The sequence below is a fragment of the Pteropus alecto genome, unplaced genomic scaffold, assembly GCF_000325575.1.
Source record: "Pteropus alecto unplaced genomic scaffold, ASM32557v1 scaffold8, whole genome shotgun sequence".
Lineage (NCBI taxonomy): Eukaryota > Metazoa > Chordata > Mammalia > Chiroptera > Pteropodidae > Pteropus > Pteropus alecto.
Window position 1 is genome coordinate 14,092,344 of NW_006494609.1, and position 22,433 is coordinate 14,114,776.

The window sequence follows — 22,433 nt, forward strand, 5'->3', positions numbered from 1 at the left end:
TTGTGCTTCCAGAACTGTGAGACAAAAAAATCCCTGTTTCTTAAGCCACCTGGTTTGTAGTACTTTGTGATGGCAGCCCCAGCAAACTAGCTCAGTACCCAGTGGACCGTCAGTAACTGTCACCAAGGGTCAGAAGAGTCCTGCCCTTCCCACCACCCACTCATTGTTGACTGCACCTTGGAAATGCCAGCAGGAGCACTGGAAGGAGAGCAGTGACGTAAATGTCAAGGTAACATCCAGAACTTATATAGCGACAAACTCAGATCGAAAGGGTCTGTACCTTCTTACATCATTCAGAGGCTGCCCTGTAGTAGGGTTCTCCAGAGAAACAGAACCAACAGGAGAGACATAAAAAGGTCTCTTCATGACGGGTAATTGGCTCAAGCAGGAGGAGAACAAATCGTCTCTTCACTTTGTGTTCCACCCAGACCGTCTGCAGTTGGGCACCCACTCACCTCGGGGAGGGCTGTCTGCTTTGCTGTGTCTGCCAGTTCAAATGCTGGTCTCGACTGGAAACCTCTCTCACAGACAGACACACGCAGACGTAATGTTTTTACCAGGATGCCCCTTGGCCCAGTCGAGGTGACCCATAAAATTAACCATGACCCACTGCCTTTTTGTGGTAGTTTACAGAACCAATAAATTTGAAAAAATTAATGCAGACTTCCACTTCTGTCAATAATGTTTCATCTTTTATTTTTTGAAAAGTCTTGACGATCTGGTAATGCTAATCGTTTCTAGATGCTTGAGTGTCTCTTACATTATTCTCTGTACTGGTTTTCTAGTTGTAAAACAAAATAATTTTCCAAATAGAAAAAAGTTGCGAAGACACATTTCTTAGTTTTCTTTGACCTAAAGTGTTAGAATAAAACTCTTGGGCATTAAGTAGCTAGGTATTTGTGCCAGAAGTGCATTTTCTATAATGTTTCTTTTCAGTTGAGTGTTGTCCCTGCATGTATGCTAGAGAATCATTCTGCACTGTGATTGATAAATGTGGAAGCGGCTACATTTGTTCATCTCGATTGTTCTTTGGAGAAAAATCCAATTTTTGTTTTGTTGGGAACACTTGTGAAGGTTTATTGATTTCTAAGGATTATCTTGCTTTGAATTAACTGAAGAAGATCACGGTTCCCTTAACAGCCTTTTAAATCTATTCCTAGAGTCTTTTTATGATATCTTTTAGGAATTAAAAAATATAGCATTTTCAATGTACCTTCGACTCTGTATTACTGAATTACAACCTTACTTATTAATGAGTCTGCGTTGTACCATGGGCCAGAGTTCCTGCTTGTGGCCTGGGGAGTCTGGTGCAGTGCCTGGCACACAGTAGGAGCTTGGCGAACATAGGCCTAGTAAGGTAATCCATTGCTTGGTCCAAAGGAAAGAACAGAGCAGCATGCTATACAATAGTAATTGTCTATCTTTTAATCTGTCTGAATGCAGGCATATTAACACAGAGCTAACGGTGCCCTTTGGGACCAAAGAAGAAAATTCATTACTCAAGGACTTTCTTGAGTCACAACCCCTCTCGGTTGCAGTAGAGCTTTAGGATTAGGCCACACGGCACCATTGTAAATGTAACTGGTTAGTAAATGAAGATTAACTGATCACGGCTATGTGTTAGCCCTGTACTCAGGCACCACGAAGGCCAGAAGCACATGTCGGGTGATGAAAGAGTGAACATTGCTTCACTAGGCAGGAGTCCAACTTTATCAAATACTTCTGATCTTTTTCAGGAAGAAACCAATCCTGCTTGTGCATGGCGATAAACGAGAAGCCAAGGCTCACTTACACGCCGAGGCAAAGCCTTATGGAAACATTTCCCTTTGCCAGGTAAGCTGCTTATTGTCATTTGAGATCATGCTCGGTCTGAAGGATGGAAGGGAATTTAGACATTTAGTCTATCCACTTGCCTAGTGCAGGAATCCTCTCTCTGGCATCCCCAACACGTATTTGTCTAGCCTTGGCTCAAATGCTTTCTGAGATAGCCCATCCTATTTGTGAGTAGCCCTGTGGTTAGAAAGATTATTCTTTATGTTGACCTGATATCTCTGCATTAGGATTCCTTGGAGAAACAGTGATGTGTGTGTGTGTGTGTGTGTGTGTGCGCATGCGTGTGCATGCGTGTGTGTGTGCGTGCGCACGCATACGCATGCATGCATGCATGCACATGCATATGTATGTAGAGAAATTTATTTCCTAAGAATTGGTTCACGTGGTTGTGGGGGCTGCTAGCAATCCAAAATCCACAGGATAGGCCAACAGACTGGAGACCTGGGGACGAGTTGATATTGCACTTTGAGACCACAGGCAGTCTGTAGATTGCATTTCCTCTTCCTTGAAGAAGTCGGTGTTTATTCTCTTAAGGTCTTCAACTGATTGGACGAGGCCCACCTACATTCTGGAGGGTAATCTGCTTTGCTCAAAGTCTACCGATGTAAATGTTAATCTCATCTAAAAACATACCTATAGTGCAACATCTAACCAAATATCTGGATACTGTTGCTTAGCCAAGTTAACATATAAAATTAGCCATCACAGTCTTCCTCTTTGTAACTCCCACACATTTGGTCGTAATTTTTCCCCTCTGGAGCCACATAGAATAATTCTCCCTGCATGCACCAGTGATTCTTATATTTGAAGTCATCTCCCTGAGGTTTCTCACTTTCTTCAGTTGTTTCCAATGTAACATGGATTTCCTATCTTTTTCCAACCTCTGGCCCTCCTCCAGTTAGTCAGCGTGCCTCTCAAAACCTGGGTTTCAGCGCCCTGATTTAACCACTGCACTTTATATAGCTAGAGTTTGAAAGCATTCCTTTTCCCAACCTGTTCGTGGCTGGCCTTCCACACAGACATGCCTTCGCTTAGCCGTTGCCAAAGATCCCATTGCTTTGTTTTAGTTACTAAAAAATAGAAGAGGTTAAACTGCAGTAAGATAGCTCTCTCACCAGACCAAAAGTGGGCAGAAAATAAAACAACATAGGAGTCTGGAAAATCAGTGGCTGAATCAGTAGTAATCGTGTCTTTCAAATACTAACTACCTGTAGGGGAGACGGTGACGTGCCTGGTAACATGCCCCAGGCCCGCCAGTAGAGGGCAAAAGGAGCCGCACAGAGCCGTTCAGAAGCTCCCAGCTCTAGTCTGAGGTGCAGGAGGAGGATGGCCCATCCTGACCTATTGAAATACCTTTATATCTTATCTGTTAGATGAATTCTTGACTTTGACGTCAGTCAGGGAATCAGTAGATGCTGACACTTCTCCCATTTTGCACATACGGAACTGGAGGTCAGAGTTTGAGGCCTTCTGCTGGTCAAGGTCCAGACTGCCAACCCTCTGCATTCTAGGTGTGTCATTTTGGGCTCATCACTTAACCTCTTTAGGCCAAATTTTTTCATCTTTAAAGTGGATTACTAATACTGTTCTTTATAGGGTTGTGCAAGGGATTTGGTGCATTTGCCCCCCAAAAACACCCATTAAATATTATCTGTTGACGTTATTATCATCCTTGTTTTTGTGTTTAGGCTTGCCCAAAAGCATACAACTTAAATCAAAACTAAACTCAAAGCCAGGTCTCTTGATTATTGCTTTTTTCTGGGCTAAATATTAATTTACAGAGTAGCAGTCTTCATTCTCATTTTGTAATTTTAAAGACATGAAATACAGTTCCCCACTCTCTCTTCTGTGGCCAGACCGCACAAATGCATGCCGCTCTGTGAGCCTCCTCCGACACTGAGTATATGAGGACAGTGAACTGTGCCACCTGTCTATGAGCATCCCCAAAGCAGGGCCTGTATCATGCTCACCTATGTGTTCCAATTTGCCCGTTACTGCCCGCCAGCAACAGATCCACCCATCCGTCATGTGGTTGGGGGCAGGGTAGCAGTGCTTCATTTGCAGAATACTTGCCCCAGGCAGGCCCCTTTCCTAAGCACTTCAAATACTTTTTCTCATTTTCTCCTAATAGTAGCTCTCTGAATCCCCTAACAGCACCCTCATTTTAAAGAGGAGAGAGGCAAAGCACAGAGTTTTAAATTTTTTTCAAAGTCATGCAAAGTCGTCAAGCTGGGATTTGTGCTTTTTTAACTGCTTATTTAGATATTTCTATTTTGACTGACTCTTCATATCCTGCATCTTGAGCATATTCTGCTTAACCAAGGTCTTGCTCTAGTGGGTGTTAGATAAAATGTTTTAATTCTCCACCCTTCCCCCATTTGTTCGTAAAAGTATCATTTCGTAACACAAAAATGGGTTTAATATGTTCTTTATTTTCAGCACTTGCTATGTTATTAATGTAAAAAACTTCTGTTTTAACATCATGAGTCTTTCTGCTGCAACCACATTTAATGTTTCTTTTACATATGCTCTGAAAACTTTTTGCATATATTTTCAGTATAAGCCAAATATCTCATTTTATAATTTTGCATCGGGTGTCATTTGTTTTTATTAGTTTTTTGACAACTAAAGAAATTAGGCTTCTCTGCTTCTAATTACTCTATTTAAAAATTAAATTACTCTAATTAAAAATGCAGTATGTATTGAATCATGTGGGGTAAGTTTTTTAAAAAAGTTTTTTAAAAAATGAGCCTCACTGGATGCTAGTATAAAAACTTTATTGTCAATCAAGGGCTTGTCCACTAGAGGGCAGTAAAAGCAGTGGGGAAAAAAAAACCAAGTTGAATCTTTTCTAATTTCCAATAGGTAGGGATATTACTGAGTTGTTTTTTTGTTGTGTTTTTTTGTTTGTTTGTTTGTGTTTTTTGAGTGAGTGACTTGACTTCTTTTTCATCCTAGGCAAAGCTGGAAATTGCATTTGGAACACACCACACGTAAGCAATTTTTCATGAAATGGGGGAGGATATGATTTTAATAGACCAAAGGACACTATCCGGAAGATGCCCTTATAAGAACTCACACGTGATGATTTCGCTGGGGGAAGAAAGCTATCAGTAAGGAAGGAGAGGAAGCAGAGTTGTTTTCCAATAGCCTAAGACAGAGTACTGGGATCCGGCTTTCAACATGAAAATGCGAGTCTGTGATGTGGTTTCTGCTTTCTGTTCGGCACGTTCCCTACAAGAGAATAGACCGGTTGTGTGGGCCGTGGGTATGGATGACAGTGTGTGTGTTAGCCACGTGCCCGTGGATTCCACAACTTTGAAGACTGTCGTGTGATTTTTTTTTTTTTAATAAGATTCTGAGTTGCATCAAATAGAATACTGTTAGGTCAGCTCCATGCTGTGATTGAAAGAAAAACTTTTTCACAAAAAGTTGTCAGCCTGAAAGGCTGATGCCTGTCCCTGCTTACAACAGCTCAGAAATTTCTTGTAGAATAATTTTCTGAGACACTGCAAACATCAGACAGGAAGAGCCTTCCTACTGCTTCCTACTTGACACATCACACCCGATTGTCAACTTGACTCCCAATTTAGGTTAGTTTTACAGACATTTTTACTGAGCCCTTTTATGTAATTGTTCTATAAATGAGAAAAGGGATGATAGGGCTCTCCACATTTCATTATTTTTATAAATCAAATTTTCTCTAGAAAGGATTTGTGAAAAGAATATGCCAAAGCCTCGTTTTTCTTCTAGGCCAGCAGTGGGAATGGGTAGCTGGCTGCCTCAGGCATGTTCCCTCAGGTATCTATCTATAGGGCAAAAAGGGATCTGGGGATAGGGGGTTCTCCTGAGTCTAGCTGTGACTGCTGTTTTTCTGATATTACTGTGGCCTAAACTCAGGGCATACATTCTTCTTTCTCATTGAACACTTAAAACTATTTTGTCAATCTTCTTTTAAAAGGAACTGGGGCGGAAAGAGTTGAGCCATTTTGTAAAAGGATACCCATCAAATTTATATTACCTGGTCTTCGATGCTCCTGAGTAAATGCTGCAGTGTTTACCAACCATCCTTAACTGGTAGCTTTAGTCTCATAGGGGACAAAATAGAGTTTGTCGATGGTTGAGAGTGAACTCAAGCACCTAGCTGCGATATAAATGAATTATTTTGTACATAGCACCGAACTAATTTCGGCAGAAAATACAAAATGGCATTGAATAAGGCAGCTCAGCATCTCAGGGTTCCCCTAGCTGCATCACAGGAGACACTGATGGGTGGCACTAGTCAACCTGTCATGGGTAGGCCTTCCACCAGTATAGGATAACCCCAGATGAATCCTTGTCCCCGACCCGTAGCTGGAACCCTAGCATAAATACCTTACCGATTCTAAAATACATTCAGAAGTCCTGTCTTTTATTTGGGTTCTGGGCATAGACCACCGGTGCCGGGTTCCTGTGCTGGCCACACGTCCTGTGCCAGCAGTCATTTCATGGGCAAAGTCACACTGTGCACTTAATGTGCTGGCAAGTAGGGAAGCCTGTCCCTTTGTCCTGGGAGGGACTGAGTATGCTGAGCCTGGTCAGGATCTAACACCATGATGCTCGATGGAGCCTAGAGGGGCTATCCTTTTTTTAATGCTTTTCGAAAATTTATTTGGTCCTTCCTTTTCATCTTATAGACCAGAGACCTCCAGTAGACATGCCATTTTCCTCAGGATAGTGTTAGAAATAGTACTAGAACCCATTTATTTTAACTTGTTTATTTTTGTTTTCCTTACGGCAGAAATGGACTCACTGTTTCCTTTGGTCCCCCAGACACACACGCACACGCACACGCACACACACACACACACACACGTAAATATACCACCCCTAACATATACACTTTGCAGGTTAAACTCAACAGTTCTGCATTCAGAGCTACAATAGAACTGTTCTCAACCACACAGTATGTGTAGTTTACGTTTTGTTAAAATGCCAGGGTCTTGTAGGAGATCAAACTCATATCTTGAAATGACTTCCAGTTGCTCGTTTTAAAACGTTTTTAGCATTATTCATTAAATATGTATTATATCCTTGAGACACACAGCTCTAGGGTTTTGAGACATAATAGTTTTTGAGATATAACAGTTTTTGTTCTTACAGCTTTTTGTCTTTTGGTGAGTGAGGCAAGACAAACGTATGAATTAGAAAAGGAGGAAAACCTTCCAGCTCATGGTGACGGGATGTAAACTGCCTCCCTAACTGGACGGAGTGGAGCTTCCGCAGTAAATAGGAAGTGGCCTTTGAGGTCGCATTCTCTTTAGCAAGCACGTGTGGACTGCGCGCTCTGCGCAGAGCACCTGGAAACGACGGGGTGCAGCCCCGCCCTCCAGGAGTCCCCTAGCCTTGTCGGTCCGTCCACTCTGCCCTCCCCGTGTTTCCGTGGGTCTGTCTCGCCGTGCTTTAGAGTTCTAAAGCGTTCCCGTTTCCTCCGGAGCTGGGAGCAGAGTTAGCTCCGATGGCCCTGAGCATCCTAGAAGGGGAGGAGGGAAGCTAAAGCAGCTCAAAGTCCAGTGTCCCCGTTTAACGGGGAGCCCGGTGAACTAACGGGGACGACCACAGGATGGGCGGGGCATGCCTGTCCGCGCTGCCATGTGTCGTCCTCTCACTTAGACCACACGGTCCCCACCTCGCCCACTCCCGCCCCCGCCATCAGGTGGAAAGTACGCCGCCGTGTCCAGCTCTGCAGAAGCCATGCGCAGTGAGATGCTCTCGGCGCCTGGAAGCTGTTCCTCCCGCTCGTTTTGTGACCTGGATTCCCATGGCCTCTCCCAGCCATAGATTTCTGTAGCTGACAATGGGAGCGATGACACCTTCTCTGGATTTCTGTGGGGTTTTAGCATGCTGGAATACTATAGAGCTTCTAGAACAGCGCCTGGCTCCTGGGTGGCCTGGAGACGTTGCTTTTCCTTCTCCCTACACAAAAATAGCTTCACATTTGGGAAGTGTCCCTTTTGCTGCCCCCATAGCTCAACAGATAATGCGTAGGTCGGCGTTCTTCAAGGGAGACCCCATTTCTTCCCTTTCGTATCCATTTTTTATTGTGACCTTATTGGCACATGCCATCTTGTCTGTGAAAGGATTAATATGACTCCCCATAGATTAGTTCGCAGTTCTGTTTTTGATAGGATTCACTGGCATTAGTGTGGGATTTTCCCGATAATTGATGCTTTGATTAATGGAAATATTTGTAAAACTCATATCATGAATTCATAACTGGCTTATTCTTAATTACAATCAGCTGCTAATTTGGTAACTGTGTATATAAATTTGCCCAGATTTCAAGGCGCACATGTCATAAATGGAAACAAGATTGACTCAACAGCTGTCATTTCTCCAGCTTTGCATTAATTTACTGTTTGCCAGCTTGGGTTAAATTCTCGTTTTGGCAAGAGCTAAACCGTATTCTTTTCCAAAGCTTTTGATGCTAACCCTATCCTATCTGAATAGTATTCACGCTGTCGTTTATTTGAGAGAACCCACAGGTTCACTTCTTTCCCTGCGTGTAAACTGATTTACATAAGTATTAAGTAGCATTGTGGCCTCAATGGAAACAGTAAGTCAAGACAGAGTGACTGCCTGGAGGAGTGAATATCTGTCTAGCTGGGGAGAGAGAACTTAGATTCCTGAAATAACTAGAAAACAATCAGGGGGCCAAAAATTACCCAGTAGTAGATTACAAAATAAAGCAAGGCATTGAAGGAGCGAGGGGAATGTGTGAGGGTATTTTCCATCTAACAAAATGCATACGGTATGTCATTCTCACAGCAACTCCGAGGTAAGCAAAGGGTTGATCCTTCAGGTCACAGGTGAAAAACCCAGGCTGAGGGACCCGGAATGACTTAAGGATGTTGAATGACCCAAGGAGGGTCACACGGCTTCCAGTGCTGGAGCTTATGTCTTCCGCCTTGAAAAGGAAAACTCTTATATCCTATTCCCTCTCTCACTGGAATTAAAATAAGAAAAATATGTCTGATGACTAGAGGCCTGAGGAAGACCCATGGGAGAGAGAGGACTCAACTAGGTCTGATTTGAGTTAATGGAGAGGAAAAGGGAAGAGTGACCTCAAGCCCAGGTGTGTGCTGGTGATAAGTGTGGCATCCGTGGATTATGAAAATGAAGCCTCTTTCAACCTTTTTTTTTAAACTGCAACCCAAAATGATAAATACGGTTGACATTGCAGTCTACCGCACACGTCCACACTTCTGTGCCAGAAGAAGTTTCACGAACCAGTATTGAACTTAAATATATGCAGTGTGCTCTTGACTTTCCAGTTTATTCTATATTGCAGTTTTGTTTAAATGCTAGTAATGATACAGCAAGAGGTTGTGACCATACTTTGAAAAACACTGGACCCATTGCCCTTAAAGGAACAGATGATGCTGAGAAGATAATACGGGGCCACACTGGAGGGGAGGGGTCTGAGGTGCCAGGACTGGCCCTGTGGACAGGCCAGGGCGAAAGTTCATGGACCACCAAGTCCTCGGAAGCATTTTGGAAGTCGGCGCCTTACCTATCACTTAAGCAGACTTTGATAATGATGATGTATAGGAGAAAGAAAGATTATAGGTATAAAAAATTTGGGTAATATAAGGGTTTGAAGCATTCCTTTAGCTATGACATTTGCATTTGAATGATGTTACATGTTTGGAAAGTACCGTTAATGCTTTTTGATGCCTCTTCTGTTTTTGCAGGAAGATGATGCTACTGCTGTATGAAGAAGGCCTCCGGGTCGTCATACACACCTCCAACCTCATCCGTGCTGACTGGCACCAGAAAACGCAAGGGTTTGTGGGGTTCTGTTCACTTCACAGCCGTGGCTGAGTGCTGAGAAAGGGCAAAAGCCAGAACATTTGCTTTATTCTTTTTTTCTCATGTTTTTATTGTGAAAAACCCACACACATGGCATAGGAAAGACACATATGCAGGAGAAATTATAGTGTTTTTTAACCCCTCCCACCCTCAATTCCTCTCTCTTGAGGTAGCCGGTGTTAACAGTTTAGGACATCCACAACTGTCTCTATTACACATGTAAACATAGGTAAATATGTTCACACAGTAGTTTTTCCCCTGGTTTTTACAAAACGGGATCATACTCTACAGCCAAGTACATCCAAGTCATCGAGGCAGGAAAGAAGATGCAAAATGGAAGGTCCGAACCCATTATCTTTTCAGTAAGACCCACCAGATAACCTTCTCTGTCTCCGCTTAGCCCTGCGCCCACATGTACTCCTGCTTGCCACTTCCCTGCAGGTATCAAAGGACAGCTTGGGGGTTAATCATATGCCAAAGATGTCCCCTCACCCCCAGTCAGTTTAGTTTCCCATAAAACAAATCTACACTGGTGTCTTCGTCAAGTCTTTAGTATGTTCATAGGGTTGTGACTCTCCAAGAGAACTAGAGTGAAGGTTTTTCATGCTTTGTTTTTCTTACCATTTGTCCTTGGTGCACATGTGTTAGATCTAGTTTTTGATCCCTCCCTTCACTTTTTTTTAAGAGAGGGTTTGTGAGGGATTTGCTCAAATCAAGTTTTAACCATCGTTCTGTCTCCTGGTAAGCCCTTCATGACTGGCTTTCATTTACCTTTCTTTCATTTAAGCCATTTTGTGTAAGGTTAGTTGCTGGTTAACAGCCTCCTGTGTTAGAGGAAACTCGAGCAGGCCCTAGCACGCTTTCAGGGTCCAAGTATCTCCCACGGTCATTGATTTGAGGGATTTGCTCAAATCAAGTTTTAACTATCGTTCTGTCTCCTGGTAAGCCCTTCATGACTGGCTTTCATTTACCTTTCTTTCATTTAAGCCATTTTGTGTAAGGTTAGTTGCTGGTTAACAGCCTCCTGTGTTAGAGGAAACTCGAGCAGGCCCTAGCACGCTTTCAGGGTCCAAGTATCTCCCACGGTCATCCTCCCCCGCGGACCCGCCCCCGTTTCATGGCGCAGCCTGGGCTGGAACCCTTCATTCGGGGAGCATTAGTTCTGACGGAGCCCAAGTCCCACCTTTGGTTGAGCTAAAACATAGAGCCTTCCAGCCCCCATGCACTGGGCCTGCTTTGACCGGAGTGTGCGTGTGGAATCATTATCTCTATTCCTTAAGACAGCCCTTCTGAGTTTAAAAAACGAGTTTTCCCTGAGCCTGACATCCCTTGTTCTCTGACTGCAAGCCCCCTGCCCTCTCCTTGAAAGTTTTCCTTAAAACATGCCCTAGTTTGAGCATCCCACTTAAAATATGCTTCTCAAAATGCACTCAGTTCAGGGCCGAGCGGATCGGGACCCTGAACCTACTGAGTTTCCAGTTGATGCCTTTGCTTTCCTCTCGAGCTTCCATGCCCAGGGTTGGGTTCTGAGCCTCTGGCTTCTGTGTAGCCCCATCTAAAAAGGAAAGGGGATTAATCATCTTTTCTTAGGGAAACAGCGATTTATGTAACTAACTGGATTATCAAGTTGGCACTGTCTTATGTGGCTCATGATCCCCACCTGTGGCCTCCTGCTCCTTCTGGAGTGGAAAGCATGAGTTTATAGGCAGCCATGCTTCCTTAGGCTTCTCTGGAGTGCAGCTGTGGGGAGGGGGTTAGGGGAAAGGGCTCGGGTTGTAATGTTTTTCTTTATTTAAAAAACTTTAAGTTGTTTAAAAAAGTACTGACCGGGTAGTAGCTTCACCTGGTTTAAAACTCAAAAAGTACCAAGGGTATGAAATCTCCCTCCAACATCCTTTTGCAGCCCCCAGAGTGGGGCACTGTTATCTCCCAGTTAGTCTCGATTCTTCTCTTTCTGCTACTTTGCAGATTCGTGTTATGGGTTCTAATTTTTTAAAAAACCTTTAAAGGCATTTCTTCTGTGTGATCTTCATAGTTATCTGCCATGGCTGCTCATCCTTTTCTGCTATCCAGCCATCTTCTCAGCTGCTACTTGGTCCACCTGTTAACTTCTCACTTTTAGAATGATTTGGCCCACCTTGGTCATTTCCTCATTTTGAGAAGTGTTAAAAATGCCTCCATAGTCGTCGTCTGTCCTCTTCTTCATCCAGAACCTCTCTTGTGAGTGAACGAGCAGTGCAGGGGAAGCCACGCTCAGCCAGTGGGAGGGAGGCCTTCACTCCTGTCCAGCTCGACGCACAGAGGCAGAGGCTCAGAGAGGTTACTGGGCTTGCCCGAAATGACGCAGCCAGTTAGATCTGGGTTCAGAGCCTGGGCTTCAGGCTTCGTCACACTGTGTCGTTAACTCCTTTTGCAAGGGGTCTCCTCAAGGTGAGAAGGGAGAGTATGACATGTCACCCTGCCAAAAACATGTACAAAGATCAGAAGACACACAGCCGGCGTCATGGGTTTCTGGATGCTTCCTGCCTTGATGGCCTTTGTCTCGCCAGTCTTTGAGGGCCACCAGGTGAAAAGCAGAATTCGGCAGTTTCTGTTTTGGCTTAATGGGTAGGACTGTGGGGGAAGTAGCCACAGAAGGGACCAAAGGCAGTGACAAGTTAGACCTCCCGAATGCTTCCTTAAGCTGGTCACTGCCCGTTCATACATCGTGTGCATTTGTCACAGCCCTATGAGTCAGGACTGTTAACTCAACTTTGCAATTGAAGAAACTGAGCATAAGAGATTTGAAACTACATATTTTTGTCTACCATGGAGCAGTTCATAGAAGGATTGAGTTTAGATATAGTTTTTCATTTGTGGATATAATATAGAAGTTTTGGCAAAGTGCATTGTTTTCCTTTGGGGAGAACTGACGAAATGAAAGATGTCTTTAATATTTTGTGTACTGTATTATTTGAAAGTCTGAGGTTAGTGTTAATTTAATATTATTAAATGTGGTATAGACTCATTCCAGACACCAGAAAAGTATAGGATATGAAAATATCTCAAACTGTTATAGCACATATATCGTGAAAATCAGTTTGTTTATTGGAAATAGATTTACGCGTATATTTTTCTTAGTATAGATAACTTTTATTCTTTTCCATTTGGCTAAATAGCTACACTGACATAGTCGTGGGCAAAAGCTTGCTGGGGTTGCTACAGGTGGCGTAACAGTTGAAATTAGAACTATTAACTGTTGTCATCACATCTCAGAAAGCAATATAGAGGGTGAGGTAGGAAGAGAGAAGGTGTGGTGAATGAGAAGGGGTTGGATCAAAAGAGCTGGGCAGAGGCTCGATCTCACTGGGTCTTAAGTTCACGATGAGGTGTTCAAAAATAATTCCGAATATGATGGAAGCTATTTGGTGTGATCAGATTTATGTTTCATAAGGGTCACTCGACTGAACACGTAAAGATAGATAGTGAGAATTCACCTCTTCCTTAGGGCGAGCGCATAATCAGTACAGAGATATCATGGCGATCCGTTGCATTCCCGTTATTTTTTTCCCATTCCAGAATATGGTTGAGCCCCTTATACCCACGAATTGCCCCTGGAACCAACACATCTGGAGAATCAACAACACATTTTAAAGCTGATCTCGTCAGCTACTTGATGGCTTATAATGCTCCTGCTCTCAAGGAGTGGATAGACGTCATCCAGGAGCACGATCTCTCTGAAACAAAGTATGTGTCATCTTAGCAAGTTGGGGTGCTTACAGTAAGTCAGGACCTTAAGAGGGGCACGAGGTCTGGAATGCAGGGGTCTTGGAAAGAGGCTGAATGATGTTCGGCCATCCTTCATGACATGATGAAGCAGAAGGTTCTGTCACTATCGTCACCTCCTGGTTCTCAGCCACTGAAGTGGGGGCCAGGAAATCTTCCCACTTACTCTAAGCCCTCTGCTGGCATATTCTTAAAATTAATGAGGTCTTCGCCTGGCACCTTACGCCTTACAGGTGTTCCACCATTAGTTGATGTGCTTAAAAATGAGTTTAAGTATCAATTACTTCTCTGAGGAAGCATCTTTAAAAAATAGGTTAGCTCTTCGATTATATCATGGTTACATAAGTTTTCATGTGTATTTTGTGATTTTTGGGTCTACAAATCATCACTATGTTCTGTATAACTTACATTTTATTTCTCTTTAGCGTTTACCTCATTGGATCAACCCCGGGACGCTTTCAAGGAAGTCAGAAGGATAATTGGGGACATTTTAGGCTTAGGAAGGTATGAGAATTTTTACTATTTTAACATTAAAAAAAAATTGAATGTATACTCTCCTTTTTCATTTATAATTGTTTATTTTGATGGCAGCATCACAATATCTCTAGCACAGTTCTGGGTGAGTAGAATAGTAGGCACATGATAAAGTGATTGTCTAATTATAGTTTTCAGTAATTTTTAATGTTTTCCATAGGTGTATAGACTGTTCTTAATGGCAAAAGTATATGGACTTTGAGTTTTATATTGTAATAAAGAGAGATTTCACATTCATACAAATATTTTGTAACTTTTGATCGTCATATCAAGGACTTGTAACATACAAATTCAACAAAAAATAGAAAATCGTGTCAAGTAAAGACTACAATTGAGCTATATTGTGTTTTGTGTACTGAACAAAAGCCCTTACGAGAATTGTTACTACAAAAGTGACATTTGTAGCTGGTATGAAAATAACAAAGAAAGGTCTTTAACAAAATAAAACAACAAGCAAATTAAAGATTAAGGTTTTCTTCATCTCCTTTTAAGAGACAGTATACTGACCTTACAAAATTTCCTAAAGTGCCTTTCTTAAAAGCCTTACCTTTTTTTCTGTATTTACATTATGTAAGAACTCCCCTTGGTTAATGAAATTTTAAATTTTTTTAAAAATGAGATCACAGCTGAAAGCAGGTAGGATCTTGAAGCCAACAGCTTCATGTCTTGACTTAGAAAGTAGAGCACTGTGGCTAAGTGCACAGCTTTGCAGGCAGATGCCCAGACCTGGGTTCAAACCCTGACCTTTATTTACAGGTCACATGACGGTGGCTTGCTCCTCAACCTGCCTTTCATGTCGTCTGTAAAATGGGCCTATTAATACTGCTTCGGTCACAGAATTGTGTAAGGATTAAACAAAATAGCAAATGCAAGGCACATGCTGAGTATTCAGTAAGTGTAGTGGTTATGTGCGGATGGGTGGTGTAGACAGGCTAAGTAATGGCACATGCTGTGTAGGATCACAACCTTACTGAAAGTTGAATAGCATCTTAAAGTTTTCAAACCACTTTTCACAGACAGTCACTCGTGTTGCATCACAGGCGCCTTCCAGGGATGACGGGTGATCAGACTTCAGTGAGGTGGACATGGAAGCACAGGGTCATGCAGATGATTGGGGCCGAGCACCAGAATAGACACCGGGTCTTGTAGTTGTCAGTTCAGTCTTGTTTCCGACACCATGCTGCACCCAGGTGGAAGGCGAGAATTAGTTGGGCTTTTGGGTAAGAGTATTTATAAAAATGCATAAGCCGTGTTAAATAATACGTATTAAACTAAACAGTACCTCAGTCAGAATATGAGCTCCACTGGGGCAGGAACTGCGGCTTCTTTTTCGTGCTGTCTCCAGCCTCTAGGTAGACACTCTGTACATGTTTAAGTGCGTGAATTTCCAAACGTTTTCTGAATTGTTTCTGCAGCTTTACGTATCAAAGCAGGAAATGCAGATCAGTCTTCTGCAGTGCTTAAGGCAGTGTGTATCTATATGTAAATATATTCTCTTATTTTAAGAGCCTCAGAGCTGCCTGGAGCCCAAGCGTTAAACCTCTTTCAAATGAGAGTCAAAATATATAGTAGTTTGACCTTCAATGTATTGTGTAGGTATATTAAACAATTATGATTTCAAGGCAAAAATCTAACATTATAAGGCAGTTAGTGGTTTATCTGACATTCCTACTAAAAGGGATCTTTAAAAAAAAATTTTTTTATTTGATTTTGCTTTCAGCACAAATCAATTTTAGGAGAAGAGGACGTCTATCCACTTGCTCCATTAAAATATTTGTAGAATTTAAAAAATATTTTCCAAAGAAGAGAAAAATGTATATACATGGGTATGGAATTAATCACTAACGTTTTCAGCATTGTTCGTTAATTAGGAAATCCAAGGGCGGAAAACCGTGTTCTGAGTCATTCCAGCATTTCTGATCACGTGTGAGTGACTAGTGTTCACTGTGTTCTTTCACAGCTTCTGAAAGAACATGCCTCGTCCATACCCAAAGCAGAGTCTTGGCCAGTAGTCGGTCAGTTTTCAAGCATTGGCTCCATGGGGGCCGACGAATCGAAATGGTTGTGTTCTGAGTTTAAAGAGACCTTGGCGACGCTGGGGAGGGAAAGCAAGACCCCAGGGAAGAGCGCCGTGCCCCTTCATTTGGTGAGTGCTCTGCCTCCTTGAGTTAGTAATCCGTGTTCTCCAGTCCAGGAGAGGAATGGAGACTCATTCCTCCTTGCCATAGAGAGACGCTGTATTCAGTGATTTTGGGGCGGAAACCGCAGTTACAGTATCATCACTTGTGATCAAGTGGCCCTAATAATATCTGGTGCTGGTTTAGTCAGAGGACCAATTCAGCCACAGACTAGCCTGCAGTTTCCCTTCCTTCCTCAAGTGGTCAAGCCGAGGAAAAAGGACTTGATAAAGCACTGCCGGCGGAATTATGAGCATTATTATTTAGATCCGTTTGAATCAGTCATTAATTTTGCATTCAATTCAATGTTCATTTGGCATGTCAGAAGAAAAAATACTCAACATGTTATTTTTTTCATCAAATATATATACGTCCTGTAGTTTAATTACTAGAAGTTCCATTTTCGTTTTTTTCTCAGTAAGACGAGAACTTTTTAAAATCTAAAGTCATTTCTAAGTCTTTAAGTATTTTTAATCGAGATTTTCATTTTCAAAACACGAGTTTGCATTCCTTTTAAGAAATAGTTTTTTCAACATGGTACCCTCCAAGTTTTATTTTGTTTTTTACTTTCTTATTTATTTTTAGATCTATCCATCTGTGGAAAATGTGCGAACCAGCTTAGAAGGATATCCAGGTAACTGCTGGGGAGGCCGTCACGATTGCGTTTTTTTGTGTATATTTTCATAAATGCCTTGGTAAACTTCCTTAAAAACAAGTAATAAGAATGCCTTCCTCCTTGAGATGGGAAAAATATGGGTTAGAAATTTGGAGATGATTTTCTCTTAACTGGATGAGAATTATGAAGATAGGTAATATTGAGCACTGGGATGTTCCCAAGATGGTGGCATGCAGTTGGGCTGTGTATACGTTACTTAATCCTCACAAGAACCCTCTGAGTGATTGTTATCCTCCTAATTTCTACCAATAAGCCTGTCCTCACCACTGCCACCAACAGATGGGCTGTCAAGACAAGAGGTCCAAATCAAACCAGCTTCCCCTGCTGTCTGTGCCTTTCCAGAGCAAATCTAACACTCCTGTCTCTGATCTCTTTTCCTGCATCCTCCCTGCCTTCTTCTGTGGTACTGTGTGGTTCTTGCAAATTTGGCTTCTCAATACAGATATATTTAAGGTTTAGAACTTATGTTTCAACCTTTAAGATAGCCTAGTTGATATAACTAATCTCTCAAGAGCCTCATCTGTAAATACCTAGGATTATTTTGTAGATATCACCTGTTCTATTTCTCTTATACCAGTGCTGGACACTAAACTCTTGTTTGGAAGTCAGCAGCCCCCCGTCCCCCACCCCCAACCCCGGGTAGTGCATTCAGGAGGGAATAACCAGAACCCCAAACAGCATATGCCTCTGGACAATAGGAAGTTTGAATGGCTGGAAGCAGAATGCTCTGAATTAGACTCTTTTAGTCCAGTTGTTGCTTGTCATACTAGATGTGACCTTGCCAGAAAAAGCTCAGTAGGGTTTGGAGTGTTTTAGCCCATTTGTTGCTTTTTAATGGCAAAACTAAAATTATTTCACTGAGATTCAAGGACGTGGTGGATCGTTTTGTCACCTTCTCCTCTCCACACTTCTGACAGGCTGGATCCATTCAGAGCATGCTTTTTAATGAAAAAGAACATGGTCTTTTCAGTAAAACTACTCTATAACAGGACCTGAAATCCCGAATATGATTTTAGTTATGTGCAGTAGGAGGCGCAACATGCTGCCTCTGATAAGTCGGAGAAACATAAAGCCCTGTTTGGATACAGCTTCCTAGGGAGAAGGTCCAGTCTGTGTTTGGAAAGTGACTGACGCATCCGCAGTGGAACTTTCCTCCTTTCAAAGATGAACAAAAATCGACTTCTAATTGTGTTTCCACTGGAACTGTATCTTTATTTTTTTTGCAGTAGCGCTCAGTCTATTCCATTCGTAAGAATCCGTTTAGCTAGGGCAAAGTCTGTTGGGAAGGAGCAGAGCGTAAATGACGAAGGAGGTGGGAGAACCAAGTTCTCCTGAGCGTTCTCACGCTCGTCTGCCCCAAGGGTCCCGGTCACGGCAGAAACAGAGGCGCTCCAGACCACTCCCCGCAGAACGAGGCTGAGGATGTCTCGCCTTCGTGAGGACGACAGGATGAGCCAGGGATCCTTTCTGTCCTTTTTCTAACACTTCAGATCTGTGCTGTTACAGATATTAAATAACGCCCCCCCCCCGCCCCAGTACTTAAATACCTTTTTCTTTTCAGATAGTGAACATTTACTGTTTAATATGCATCCCTAAGAAACCCCACCGAGGAATACATACCCAGTGCAAGCATAGACATTTTCTGTCAAAGAACAATTCCATAAGATGACATAATGGAAGTTGTTTTATTTTTTTGTCTTTTTACCATCTCACTGTTTGTTATAGATTTTCTTCTTAATGAAAGATCCTCAAATTATGTTCCCTAATTTTTATTTCTCTTCTTTTGAAAGCTGGGGGCTCTCTTCCCTATAGCATCCAGACCGCTGAAAAACAGAATTGGCTTCATTCTTATTTTCAGTAAGTAATTGGTTTAGAATGCTGCTGTTGCTTCTTTAGGAGTAAGAATGTTATTTATATCAGTCAGGTTTTTTTTTTTAAAGAACCTTATATAATATAGCTATATTTTTTCTCTACGTATATTAGCGATGGAAAGAATTTAAAATAAAGTTTTGAACATTTTTTTGGAATAGGTTTTTAATACCAAAGAGTAAAATTTATCTCTGTGAGGTTTTTATTTCTATATTGGCACACAAAGAAAAAGATAAATAAAAGAACATATTGGGTAGTTTAGAATTTACGTAAGTAGCTTTTAGTCATGTTTCCAGTATATGAAATATAACCATTCTGTCTGCAGTCATATGCTGTGTGACCACAGGCTTGCCGAGGATAGAACCTCTCTGGTATTTGGGGTACTATCTGGCTTCTTGTAAGGCAGATTACATCTCAGTAGCTTTCAGCCTAATTTCATGTGTCATCTGGCGCCTTTCTCTAATGCTTTTTTGGAAGGTTGTACCTTGCCGAGGACATATCTTTAGATTGAGGACCTTTCAGTACTGTCTTCATTCAAGTGAGTTTATAATGATGGGCCTAGCTAATCCGGATTCTGTTCCTGCAGACAGTCTGTTCTCTTGAGGGACCATCTCTTATATTCATTAGTAAGGATTGTCGCCTCATGACATAGGTTATTTTTCCCCTGTGGAACCTCAGTCTGACAGTGTTGGAAACTCAGAATCCGAACTCAAGATTGCTGAATATCAGCATTTGACTAAAATATTTCTGAATTATACCCCTGCTTATTCTTTCCATTTTGTATGGTGTTTCATTCAACAATATTTTACTGAGCCTCTGACGTGCTATGGGAGCACGATTCTAGCTTTTAAAAACTCGCAGTCCAGCTAGGAGACAAGATGTGCATGCTGTCAAAAGCACAACAGAAATAATACGGTGTGTGCCTGTGTATGCGTGTCCATGGCAAAGAAGACAGGAAGGCCATGTGCTTTTTGTGAGCGGTGGTAATTTTTTTTTTTTTTTTTTTTACATACCTGCATCCTAAAATGACATCACAGATTGCAATGAGCATGCGTTATTCTGTGACCTGAACACAGCTAAAGTAGATATCACAGGTCGGATCACAGACAACTGTATACTCACTGTTTTTTAGATGACAGAATTTTTGCATTTCATGCAGTTTTCTAATGTAAGATTATAACCAGTTTGTGTCTCTCCTGTCTCTAGCAAATGGTCAGCGGAGACGTCTGGCCGCAGCAATGCCATGCCGCATATTAAGACATACATGAGACCCTCTCCAGACTTCAGTCAAATCGCATGGTTCCTCGTCACAAGGTAAATAGTCCTTATATTCCTGATGGGAGGAATCTTTTCAGTGTGTTTACGAATTGTCATTAGCTTTCCGTGTGTGTCTCTTATGAGCCTTAAAGGAGGACCATGACTAATCCTTCCGTAGAGCACGTAACCGTTGCCTGATTTTGCCCACAGAGCATTCCAGTGTTGTTAAGGAACGCCCAAGAAGTGTAGCTTAAATAACAGTTTAGAAAATACTTGGCTCCCACCCTCTCATTCCGTCCACACACAGGAAAATGTAGATCCCAAATATAAGAGACACGCCCACCAGTAACTCCCTTCATTTTTTTTGTGTTCATTTGCCACCTTATCTCAAAGTCAGAACATCCCACACCGGGCTCATTTATCTAGAAGGAGAATTCTTTCCCAACACCCCTCTTTGCCCTCATGGCACCTGCCCACCCTTGTCACCAGGCTTAAGGCCAGCTGTCCTCCTGTCCTGGTCGCTCCTCGGAGCGTTCTGCAGCATTTGCTAAAGTCTTCCTCCCACCCCCACCCGTGGATGCCAGACACGCAGCATAAAGTAAGATTTACTCAGTGCCTTCGAGACGGTCGCAATTTCAGAGGTGTCGAAGCCGGACAGAAATGATCACAACAGGAAGGGATTTATTCCGTGCTCAAGGTGGGCACATAGATGCTTTGGAAATATCTGTCAAAGCCTGTTCATTCTTGAAATGTCTCAAACTTTGCTTTTCTAAGCCCCAGAATTACCAGGTCAGATACTTATCACCCAGATTGCTGTAGCGGTTACCTGCCTGTGTGCTGTCCCTTCCCAGGCCCGGTTGTCCATGACCATTTCTCTGTCTCAAACACAGATTTTCCGCATTGCCCCACATTCAGAATCCACTTCCTTTTCCTGTAGACCGAAGTCCAGAGTCCTCAGTTTGGCAGTCAGGCCTTAGCGAGACTATTCTCGCCTTTCCTGTCCTGTATTCCCCAGTGTGTACTTCCAGAAGCAGCCAGGTGGCGCTTCATCCTGGAAATCATCCTGCAGCAGTCCCTGTGGTCCCCTTCATGATCCCTCCATCCTTTCTCTCTGTCTCTCCAGCTGCTGCTCACCTCCTAAGACTTTGTGCTCGGGTCCAGTCTCATCTCTCCCTGGAGGCTTTGCCAGCCTCTGCTGCTCTCTCCCTTCTCCAGACCTTTACAGCACCGCGCCTGTGCCACCAACGCAGCTCGTAGCTCCCACCTCACTGTTTTGTCTCATCTGGTAGAGAAGGATGAGCACGAGCTTTCATGTCGCCAGATAGTACCGGACGAGACGATCGTGTCTACTGTTGATCAGGTCTTTTGCTTCGAAGAACTTTCTTAACCTCCTTGAGCCTCAGACCTTCATCTGTAGAGCAGCTGTGAGGGTATGAGGTGCCAGGCTCGGTGACTTGACCCACAGGCTCAAAAGAGTTAGTCTCTATAATTATAAATTCAATGCGATGAATGTACTGATAAAGTACAATGAAAGAACTAGAAGAGAAAATCTTAATGCAAGGGTTACTAGTGATGGTGTGTGACCGCTCCATATTACCTTCACAACCATTAGAATGAGGGGTTTTATCAAACGACTCGTGTGCACATCTTATTTACATCATCCATTTGCTCCTTGCAGACACCACTCTGCTCCAGGCGGGGCTGTCTCTGCCGCACCCCGGCATCATGCTTGCTCAGCCTACTGCGGTGCTTTTGCTTACGATATCCATCTGGCTACACGCCACCCCTCCTCTCTCCAAGAGTCCTAATTCTGTTTCCTTAAAGGCTCAGTTTAAAACATGGAGCCCTTAAGGAATGTCTGGTCCCCCTTGTAATGGTAATACCCGTGCTCTCGAGTGCTTTCAAAACAACCACCTGTTTAGTTTGTGTGCGGGTGTCACCTGCTAGCCCTTACTCTCTCCCGCTAACCAGTTACAGGCTCATGCAGCTAGGGGAACAAGTCATCATCTTTAGTCCTTCATAATATTCAGTACGCATTTCTTGAATGCCGATGTCATGCTGGGCAGAAAGGACCCGAGGGCGATATAGCACAGCCTCCATTTCTTCATTCAAGAGATCTAGTGAGCCCTGGGTGCAGCTTCTCTGTGAGATGCTGAGAATTAAGAATTAAATGGGACATAGTCCTTGTTGCACTCAGTCACTAAGAATGCCTTGTGAAGTGCAAGACACTGGATTTTCACTAAATGCTTGTCGAGAAGATGAACGAAATGCTCGACAAGACTCATTCTGTAATCGGCAAATGTGTCTGCCGTGTCTGTGTCAGGCACTCATAAACCACGGGACACAAGAGAGACAATGAACCTGTTCTAAGAGCTTCCCTTTTAGGTAGAGCGGGAGAGGGGAGGCAGACAATATACAAGTAAGTCAGCATGAAACAGCAGACAAGGGCTGTAAACCACAAAATGGGGGGG

The 22,433-nt window shown here is 42.8% G+C and overlaps 1 protein-coding gene across 8 annotated transcripts in view; it reads left to right on the plus strand.

Moving 5' to 3' along the window:
- TDP1 (tyrosyl-DNA phosphodiesterase 1) overlaps positions 1-22,433 on the plus strand; it is a 74,458-nt gene that overhangs the window by 9,299 nt on the left and 42,726 nt on the right. For all 8 annotated transcript variants that reach the window (XR_001518114.2, XR_001518119.2, XR_001518117.2 and 5 more), the window contains exons 5-13: positions 1,737-1,833; positions 4,792-4,826; positions 9,567-9,659; positions 13,243-13,410; positions 13,875-13,953; positions 15,944-16,129; positions 16,746-16,794; positions 18,627-18,693; positions 19,912-20,019. Coding sequence is in view for 3 of the 8 variants with exons in the window: in XM_006925522.3 (XP_006925584.1) it covers positions 1,737-1,833; positions 4,792-4,826; positions 9,567-9,659; positions 13,243-13,410; positions 13,875-13,953; positions 15,944-16,129; positions 16,746-16,794; positions 18,627-18,693; positions 19,912-20,019 (882 nt within the window). In the remaining 5 variants the exon portion in view is untranslated. The remainder of the gene's footprint in view (positions 1-1,736; positions 1,834-4,791; positions 4,827-9,566; positions 9,660-13,242; positions 13,411-13,874; positions 13,954-15,943; positions 16,130-16,745; positions 16,795-18,626; positions 18,694-19,911; positions 20,020-22,433) is intronic.